This window comes from Bombyx mandarina, chromosome 16 (assembly GCF_030267445.1).
Source record: "Bombyx mandarina strain Sakado chromosome 16, ASM3026744v2".
In the NCBI taxonomy this organism is placed as follows: domain Eukaryota; kingdom Metazoa; phylum Arthropoda; class Insecta; order Lepidoptera; family Bombycidae; genus Bombyx; species Bombyx mandarina.
Window position 1 is genome coordinate 6,184,088 of NC_143222.1, and position 11,201 is coordinate 6,195,288.

Here is an 11,201-nt window from a genome sequence, read left to right on the forward strand (position 1 = left end):
TCAAGGTCATTTGCTCAAGATGTTTGCCGGTTACTATACCTGTGATTAAAAATCTTATTGCGTAAGTAAACTAATCACTGTAAAAAGCATTATATACGACATACATGTCATTTAAAGTTAGATATTTTTTATGATGATTTATGATTTTTTATAAAGAAGTAGGATTAGTAGTAGTAATATAGATTTCCATTTTAATTTGTGCAAGATATTATAATATTATATATGACGGAAACGGGACGTCCGTAGTGTTTTTAAAAAGTGTGACGTCAGCACTGCTGACGTCGCGGTCATCACTTTCTTGACGAATGACTCATGTTTGGGTTTCCGAAACAAAACTTCACGAGAACTTCACGAAAACTTCGTATATTGCACGAGAAGCATAATAACGTTACAGAGATATATATCCGTACAGTACAACGGCTTGGACACGAATCAATCAGTGCTAGACAGCACGGCCGTATTTATGGGGCTTCGTACCCGTGAGCGTGTTGACACGTTTTAAACACGTGAGCGTGTTTACACGTTTTTCAAACACGTGAGCGGGTTTACACGTTTTTCAAACACGTTTTAAAGTATTGAAATTACAATAAAAGGAACTGTTTAACATCAATTTCTTATCACAGAGTAATTAGTTGATGATCAGTAGGTCATATTTGCGCCGACATATAATTTACCATTCATTCATCCTTAATTCAACGAATAATTAAAAAATCCATTTATTTTCAACTAGCGACCCGCCCTCGCTTCGCTTCGGAAACATTAAAACACACATGAAAAAAAGTAGCCTATGTTCATCAGGGACAATGTCGGCTTCTAATGGAAAAATAATTTTTCAAATCGGTCCAGTAGTTTCGGAGCCTATTCGAAACAAACAAACAAACAAATCTTTCCTCTTTATAATATTAGTATAGATGTCGTCCCTAAGAAAATTATTTATGTGATAATAATTTCCACTAATGAGATTATCTTTTAGTTTTTTCTTAAAATGAAAATCGTCTAAGTCTCTTAATTTCTTTGGTAGTTAATTAAATATCCTAACGCTCATACCTAGTATACTATTATTCTTTAAGGTAGTTTTGGATTTTGGAACACATAGTTTTTCGTCGCGTCGATTTCTGTTTGCCACATTAGACATCTTGGTGAATCTATTGGGACAAGTTTTAACAAAAGATGCAACTTCGTATATATATAGACAAGGAAGGGTAAAAAGTTTATGCTTTGCAAAATAATTTGTGAGCGAGTAGTAATTTTAAATTTAAAACCACGGACACAAAACATGTAACCTCAGGTTGATTAAAGGAGTAATTTTGTACACTTACTGTTTTTATGATTTTGTTTCAAATGTACAATTAAGCAAAGTTTTTTAACGATTTTGCTCTGCATGTGAAATTCATTATATTTGTATGAAAAATCGTGTGATTACTGAATTTAACAACAGAACTTTATCACGTGTACAGATGATTCTGAAGGCTATACGCATTTCTTTGATACAACACTATTCTAATTATACAATTTCTCTCCTTTAAAGATCAGTAACGTGGGCCTTTATTGGATAAAGTAAATGTACATACATAACAAAAGGAATTTCAACACAAAATCACACACAGGCAACCAAAGAACTTCGTTCTTAACGTATATATGAGTCGACTATTATCAAAGCCGGCAATGTGACTTTTGGACAATTATTGGTAAATCAGAAAAACGAATTATTGACTTTGTATTCCATTGGCAGTCACAAAACTCTTCTGAACGACATCTTAGATAAATAACAGGCTAAGTATTAATCTTTATTTAATACAGGTTTTGAACCGTATTCTTTGAAGGAGACGATTATATTCAAATCAATCTGTATTGACATATCAATAACATTTTTTTTCTCCAAATGCACAGATTGCCACCTTTGATAATAGACGACTCATATGTTTCATTGTATCTAATCGTCATTAATAAAAATTAATTCATTTAATTATTTACAAGACACGTCTAATTGGTTAAGCTTGGAAATTCGATAGTTTTGTACGGAAAAATCTGAAATCTCAAGTTATTGTTTACTTTATGTATTTCGTTCCACTCCTTTTACATTTTATTTAATATTGACCCTAATATAATTAAATCAATGATAATGATTAAAATTAATGATTAAACATTAATGATAACAAAATGCAAAAATCGTATTCGAACACAACGAAAATGCTCAATATATTTTCTCACAGAGCCTCTAACCCTGCAATTTTATTATTAAATGATACTACTAGTAATTAATAAGCCAGGCTTTTTTATATTAATAAGAGTAACAGTGAAAAACATAATCCCAAACTAGTTACTCGTCATATGAAAAATATCAGGAATACAAATTTGAACAATATGGTTGCTTTAAAAAGAAAAATAAATCATTTAGAAAAACAACGGACGTATTCTCGGTCAAAACCTGTCGGCTTAGAATTTAAACTAATTTCTTTCGTCCGTTTCGTGTATGACTTTTCGTCGTGATATTGCTCTCAGGGGGATTCACCTCGACGAATACGCAGCTATAAAAACATCCGTATACTATAACTATATAACAAACATTTGTTCAGAGGCTGTGTTATAATATCTGAACGAAACTACGCCCGAACTGAATTAGATTGTACGACGGCATAAAATTTTACAATTAGTATTTATAATTTTTCAATGAAATACTAGAATTACATTCAAGTAATTTCAAAAGTAAATTAGTTTTTGTGTAATTTGTCGCTTTAAGGTATGGATTATTTTATTTGTTATTAATTTTACTAACGTAAATAATAGGAACCAATCTCCGGAATATACCTAGCTAAATTCTTTCTCATAAATTAAACTTCGCACTTATTTCTATGGCTTCAATTGTCAAATTTATATTGTGAATATCTTGACTTGTATCAATTAATTGGAAATTTATCTTAGGGAAATTTAAAACCTGTAAATAGTACTATTTATTACTTGTGTTACTTGATTAGTTTTGTCAGTTATATTATGAATGCGTATTATTCAGGATTGCAAAGATTATTTTTAATAGACGCCACGTATTGTGGGAAATAATGACCACTCATTTTGTATAATAATAAAGATCAAGTAAAGTATTCTCTGAATAGTTATTCACTATCGCGCTTGTCCCTATTAAATTGTAGGAGGTGAAACTATTACTTTGTTACAGTTATTTTATATAAATCTTATCATTATTTTATATTAATCATTCCGAGTTAAGGTGATTCCGAGTTTAAGATACACTGCTTTCCTATTAAATATAATGAATGCTTTAAGGGATTCAAATTTAAATGCTCACTTTGATGCACGTTATAAAGTAAATGTAACCAGTCCTATTTATTTTGATAGAATACATTGCCAGCATATTCTCCGCATCATCCAGAGTCAGTTAGCGGAGTAAATATTCGGGTTTTTTTTAAATTTCGAATTCTAACAATATCTGTGGTGGGCTGTGAGCTCGTCCACCCATCTAAGCAATAAAATATATAGTTGTAGTTATTGTAGTTTAGTTATTGTGCATGTATTGAGTTAAAATATTGTAGAGTTATTTTAATTAAAATTCGGACAGTATATACCCTCAAAAAAACGAACAATGACGAAGAAAATGAGTAACAAAAAAACAAAAATTTAACTAAATAAATAGACAAACATTAAATGTTATTTATTGAATTTACTTGAACCCATCGGTAAAGTGAATTACGGTACCAATACGTAAGATTCAATTCTCGCTAGACGTCTTAATAACGAATGAAAGTATTACAGCTTAACCTCACAAATATTTTGTGCAAGAGCACTGTATTATTTATGGTGTCCTAACTTGTCGCTGACATGTCGGACACACAGACTCAGCCCACTGAGTTTCTCGCCGGATCTTCTCAGTGGGTCGCGAATCCGATCCGATAGTAGATTCTGCGAAGCACTGCTCTTGCTAGGCCTACTGTTAGCAAATTCTCTCAGGTTGAGCTCGTGAGCTCATCTACCCGCCCAGGGCGTAGCTGAAATAGCTGCTGCCAGCGAATAGGTAAGGAAAAAAACGCATCGAAAAATATGAAATAAACCAAACAAAAATCCGAATAAGCGTGATTAAATTGAGCTTTTAATCACTAATACATTTGCCAAAGAAAACAAAACGTGGTCATGGTTATGACTTTTTGACGCGTGTGACGTAATTAAGGCATTCGTGTACTGGTATCAATAATAATACCCATGGAACAGTTTCTAGAACATACATATATACGTAAAACATACATATTAAAGTAACTAGCATCATTGTTCGCGAGACTTAGAAATACAGTCAAACCTGGATAAGCGAGAGTTCAAGGGAGCACAATCTCATTCTCGCTTATAGAGGTTTCTCACTAAGCCGAGTTTCTCGCTAATGCATTCTCTGAATTTCATTTCGCGATTTTCCGGATTGAAACGCATTCACTATTTTAAGTTTATCACTTAATGACAGTACTTTAATTTTCCGTTTTGATATGATGCAGAACAGAACTTTTCTTCGCAATTAACGATTAAAAAAAAAAGAGTAAGTCCGACAAACAGGACGGTACACAGGGACACGTGTCCATTCGAAAAGAATGCGATAAAATAACAACGTTATTTAGTTCCACAAAATAGAATAGGTTCAATATTGACGAGAAAACAATACAAAAACAATGGTAGGAAGTTCCACGAAAGCTAAGAATGAGTCATAAAATAGCAGAATTTGTTTTGTCATTTGTTCCTCCTAAATAATATCTATATCTATATCTATACTAATATTATAAAGAGGAAAGATTTGTTTGTTTGTTTGTTTCGAATAGGCTCCGAAACTACTGGACCGATTTGAAAAATTCTTTTTCCATTAGAAGCCGACATTGTCCCTGATGAACATAGGCTACTTTTTTTTAATTTTTTTTAATTTTATTTTTTTGGTTTCATGTGTGTTTTAATGTTTCCGAAGCGAAGCGAGGGCGGGTCGCTAGTATTTAAATAAAGCTCGACTGTCGCTTATAGAGGTATAGATAAGTAGCAGTCTCACTTACGGAGGTCCATGAGGGACAAACGACTCTCTCTTACAGAGGTTTCTGTTTCTCGCTAATAGAGGTTTTGGGAGCTTAAAATGACGGGTCCTGGCTATTACTCTCACTTATAGAGTTTTCTCACTTATCCAGTTCTCACTTACCCAGGTTTGACTGTAATTAAAATTAACTCATCGCACAACTGTTTTCCGTGCCGCCACGAAAACTGTAAAGGATACGAACTCTAAATTTCAAAAAAAATTCGGAACGAACATAATGGTAGAGAAAAAAAAACGCGAAATTAAACCGTAAAAATAATTTTAATTTTAGTATCTGTTAGTGAATGACTTTAACGCGGTAAAAACGTAGAATCATGTAATCAAATTGATTTATCTAAATTGCACGTAATTACTGCGTCGAATTTAGGGCTCGTAGAATCGTTTCTACATTCACTGCATTCCGTTTGCCATACTGTATGGAACACAGGCTTTTCTATCACACATCCGTCCGATAAATTATGATAACCAACGGACATACCAAAGATGAAAATCTTATCACATAACATTCTATGTTATCTCTTATGTTTGATATCGTTACCTAGAAAATTGACTATAATATTATATAACATACGTGATCATCAAATGGTTGTTTTTATGAATAACTAGCTGAACCGGCAGACATCGTAGTGCCTCAATCGCTAAATAAAAGTCCTAGACTTTTGTATAAAATAAACTTACAACAAACAATAGGAATCCGTCCGACGGGAGACCCAGCAAAGGAAAAACAATTTATTTTATTTTATTTAATTCCGAGCATTTTCATATTTATCTACCTTTCAAACCATCTCTGGACTTCCACAAATAATTCAAGACCAAAATTAGCCAAATCGGTCCAGCCGTTCTCGAGTTTTAGCGAGACTAACGAACAGCAATTCATTTTTATGTATATAGATAGATTAACATTTTGTGTTGCAGATTTTTGTCTCGACTGTTCAACAACTTCGACGAAAATGATCGCAATATTAATTTTATTTGGCATTATAAGTTCCTCTATCGGATACCCTTCAGTTGATAAAGGTAAAATTAATATACATAATATGTAATTACATAAGGGCCGTGCAATATCCTCACTTTTTTTTTTAATTGCCGTATAGGCAGACGAGCATACGGCCCACCTGATGGTGAGTGGTTACCGTCGCTCATGGACGTCAGCAATGCCAGGGGCAGTGCCAAGCCGCTGCCTACCACTTTCCTCTGTCATTATCTACACTATCTTGTGTTATTGTGAGAAAGTTTACATGGATTATGTACATTTAACACATTTAATATACATAATATTACGTAACGGAATTTTACATTCGAAGTCAAACTGTAGATGTTCCTACTGTCGAATTATTTACCGCCAGAATTAAATAGATAAAATGGGATACCCAATCGTAACAACTCAATCTACTCTCATTGTTATGGCGCATCCACACGATGTATCTCACAACGAAAGCGAAACTTAAAACTTTAGAACACCATTATAAGTGAAAAATATTATTGGTTTGTCGTTATCTTAAAGGATTTCTTTCCTTCCTTCTTAAAGGAAGGTCCCGCAGTAGTCGAAATTCGACTATCATTAATGGGAATTGTAAGTTTGTACACTATTATGATTGTATTTTATACTACTATAATCACAAATTTCGCCAAGACTACACTATAAAAAATATTAACAAAGACAAACCATATTCTATTCTCAATTTGACAACAGACGTCAAGAACAAAAGTTTGACAATAAATAGTATGCATGCGTGTGTGCGTCAAATACATGGTATGTAGTGTGTGTAATGTTTTCTTTATTGATTTAATGTACCTTTTACGCATTATTTTAAAAAGATATTAGCATTGTGCACTTCTTTTCTATATTCTCTATAAGTGTGGGAAATTTCATACTCCTCCGTCCGCGCAATTTTCGTAAAAAGGGATACAAAGTTTTTGCTTCACGTATTAACATATAGATTCTTGGTAGATGACTGCATTGAGATGTTGTACTGTTATCATATGGGCAACATTATTTAGGCATATGTATTAATAAAACAAAAATTCACAGCGGATCCATCGACAAACGACGTCACCACTTACGATTTTCGTTATGTGATGAGGACAGAGTGGCAAGCAAAAACGCCAGTTCAGACGACACCTTTAAGAACTCCCGTGCCGTATGTCGTGATCCATCACACGTACATCCCGGGCGCCTGTCACACTAGAGAACAGTGCAGTAGCGCCATGAGGGGCATGCAGAATTATAATATGATAGATAATAACTGGTGGGACATCGGCTACAAGTAAGAAAGACATCACTTTAATCGAATTTATAATCGTTGTTTAAAAATACTGTCTCTTAAAATTAAAAAGTTGTCGTTAATTTGCATTATTAAAACACTTTTAATGAAATAATAAAATAAATGATTAAAAAGTACTTAAAATAACCTTTATTCTTAGTTATTTTGACCTGGAACAATGGGCCGAAGTAATAAAATTTATTCTACTGTCCTCGATTATTAATGTAATTCGTATGAAAATTTTCTAGTTAATCATTTAACTTGAAGCTGCCGAAATTACGTTGAAAGAAATTATCTTACATATATAGAGGTTAATCTTGTTCCACAAATGAAATTGGTTCAACTAACTCTCCAAAAGTACGGGCGATTCGAATAAGTAGTATTTTTATTTTAGACTTATATTTTGAACCGGTTTGAACCAGAAGTCGGCCATCACACAATGCACCCTAAAAAGTAAATAAGAAAAAATCAGCAATATTCATTAAACTTTTTGTAATAGTGAGTGATTACTTGTGTCTATCAATCTCTTGATTATCCATTAGTAATCCGTTTTTCAATTACCCGCAAAGGATCATCTAAATAATGTTTATGCTATCAATATGAAATTTACCAAAATCGCAACACACGAAAAAACTTTTGTTGCGAGCTCTGCCTACACCTGAAAGTATCTATTGAATTATTCAATATGGTAATTTTTTTTTTTATTATTTCCCCACCCTGCTGCCCCCGCATTACTGCTTCACGGCAGAAATACGCAGGGTGGTGGTTGCGGTACGGACTCACAAGACGTCCTAGCACCAGTTAATAATAATTTAAAATAAGTTTTGGATGGATATTTTCGAATTCAAAAAGAGACCGTTGCTTTTCCAGTTTCGCAGTGGGAGGCGACGGCGCTGTCTATGAAGGCCGAGGATGGACCGATCGAGGGGCACATTCGCTACATTTCAATAATATCAGTATTGGAATATGTTTTATTGGAGACTACCGATGTAAGAGCACGCCTAACTTTTTAATGTCATGCGTTTCTTTACATATTTTTTTAAATTTAGTGTCGCACTAGTTGAGTCCAACGATGCTACCCGCGGCTATTGTCGTACTGCGGGTGATACCGCGGGGCGAATTGAGTCTAAAAAAAGTAGCCTAAGTTATTTCTTATATCATCAGCTACCTATCAGTGAAAGTCCTGTCAAAATCGGTCAAGCCGTTCCAGAGTTTAGCCGGAACAAACAGCCAGACAGACAAAATATAAATTAAATTATAATATTATTTTGGTACTGTGAATACATACTTACTTTAGTAAAGGGTGGTTATTTTATTATTACAAACAGACAGACACTCCAATGTTATTTATTGGTATAGATTACACTAGGGTTGTCCTGTGGGACTATCTACTATTTGGAGTAAATTATATGATTATTAATTTAAACGGAAAGGAGAGCACTATCGGACGTAATTGAAGCGTCCGTAGCCTAAAGTGTCATATTCTCGGTGTATTTGATTCACGGCGTGATGAACTTTTCCTAAGTACAAATATTTCCTAAATACACTCATTTTATCTAGCACTAGCGACCCGCCCTCGCTTCGCTTCGGAAACATTAAAACACACATGAAACCAAAAAAAAAAATTAAAAAAATAAATAAAAAAGTAGCCTATGTTCATCAGAGACAATGTCGGCTTCTAATGGAAAAAGAATTTTTCAAATCGGTCCAGTAGTTTCGGAGCCTATTCGAAACAAACAAACAAACAAATCTTTCCTCTTTATAATATTAGTATATAATATTAGTATAGATATAGATTTATTCATGGCAATTGAAATGTATTATGAATAATTTACTGGTGCTATGAACCTTCTCATTTCTGCCGCGAAGTAGTTGATGTTTTGTTGTTGGAGATGATGGGTGGGATAAAAATAAGGCTTTGAACATACAACTTAACAAATATCCTGGTGAAACTGGAAAGGCCTCCAGGCCACCAGTAATCCTTACTTCAAAAACATCCTTAAGGAATTATAAAATTACTTTAGATAATAATTATCTAATATTTATGTTTATATAATAATTTCTCTCTAATTGGCCTTTAGGTGCGAAAATTTACAATACTCAGTAAACATGTGATGATGGGGTCAATAAAATCAACCAATAAAAAAAAATCGGTTGTCTGTAAAGTCGGTTTACTGACGATAGTTGAACGTGACAACGTCATAAGAAAATACTGAAGGAATGGTTACATTTTTAAAAAAAATATTTAATTTTATTTGTTTGATAGATATTTTGTATAGACAAATGACACTACATTCACTTTTCACTGAACTTCATACTTGACGAAAACATGTAAATGTATTATTGTATAGCAGCTGTCCACGCGGATGCATCGCTCACTCAAGTAGGAGAGAGACAGATGTCGAACGCTGCCGAACGCGGAGGCCGATTGTGCCTCTTTGTCGCTCGTTGCGCGCTTTCGCTTGCCCTTCAAGCCTTAAATGGAACGCCTCAATAAGTCATGTTTTGCGTGCGTGCAGCCGGCTCCATCGAATTATAAGACGTTGTCACGTCAATATTAGATGTTTAATGTTGATTGCCTAAATTACAGTCACAGTTCCATCGGTGGAACAAATCGCAGCTGCTAAATCGCTGATTGCGACCGGAGTGGAACTCGGCTTCGTGAAACCGGCCCATAAGATTATCGGACACAGGCAGGTCAGGAGAACGGCCTGCCCCGGAGACGCTTTGTATGAGCTCATCAAAACTTGGGACAAATATTCACCTTTCCCGGGTTCCGTTGACGATCTAGATAACGTAGAGGAACTGAAGAAATACTGATTAATAATGTTATAAATCATTTAATTTCCCTTACAGGAAAAAGGGACAATTTTATAATATTTTGAAAGATTTATTACAATTTATTTAAAAAGATAAATTAAATTTTGTTTCTTTAAATAAAATATCACTCTCAGTTATTATTAATTTTCCTGCGAGCTTAGTTTAATTTTTAATCCAAATAAAAACTATTTCGAATATATTTGTCTGTATTTTTTACGTTCACGTTTTTCCAAATATCTTACGAGTTTTTAAGCAAAAACATAACCCTTTAAAATGGCACATACAAGTTTTAATTAAATTAAAACAAAACACTACATTTAAATGGAAATGTATTTATTGACAAGATGACTTTCACAAAAATAATTACAATATTTACTATAAATAATTCTTACACCTTACGTACACATTACATAATATTTTTTTACTTACATTCAATTTGATAAATGTTTTACATCGAATATAATGCTTCCTCTAAAAATTCAATATTGAATACGAGCCTAATCAAATGTTGAATATCTTATTTTCTTTCCGGCTATCGTTTCTCTGCATTGGTACTTCAATCGAGGCATGAGCCTTGTTTACAATACCTCTCCGATAATTCAAACGATTTTTTTATTGCTTAGAAGTGTGGACGAGCTCACGGCCCACCTGGTGTTAAGTGATTACTGGAGCCTTCAGACATCTACAACGTAAATGCGCCACCCAACTTGAGATATAAGTTCAAAGGTCTCAGTATAGTTACAACGGCTGCCCCCCCACCCTTCAACCCGAAACGCATTACTGCTTCACGGCAGATATAAGCAGGGTGGTGGTACCTACCCGTGCGGACTTACAAGAGGTCCTACAACCAGTAATAAAATTATCTAATTTCTTCTGTTTTATTCTTATAACACACTCTATAGAAAGATAATGTTAGTCTTGTCGCACACAGCGGTAGGTATAGTGGTATAGCGGCAGGCAGCGTCTTGGCTCTGCCCCTGGCATTGCTGAGGTCCATGGGCGACGGTAACAACTCACTATCAGGTGGGCCGTATGCTCGTCTGCCTACAGGG

General features: G+C 34.1%; 1 protein-coding gene across 1 annotated transcript; it reads left to right on the forward strand.

Moving 5' to 3' along the window:
• Positions 1 to 2,564: 2,564 nt before the first annotated feature.
• Positions 2,565 to 10,346, forward strand: LOC114246818 (peptidoglycan-recognition protein LB-like). Its single transcript, XM_028179522.2, has 5 exons — positions 2,565 to 2,740; positions 5,981 to 6,082; positions 7,098 to 7,332; positions 8,200 to 8,318; positions 9,920 to 10,346. Exons 2-5 carry the CDS (start codon positions 6,016 to 6,018, stop codon positions 10,147 to 10,149), a joined length of 651 nt encoding a protein of 216 aa, XP_028035323.2. The 5' UTR covers positions 2,565 to 2,740; positions 5,981 to 6,015; the 3' UTR covers positions 10,150 to 10,346.
• Positions 10,347 to 11,201: the final 855 nt, after the last annotated feature.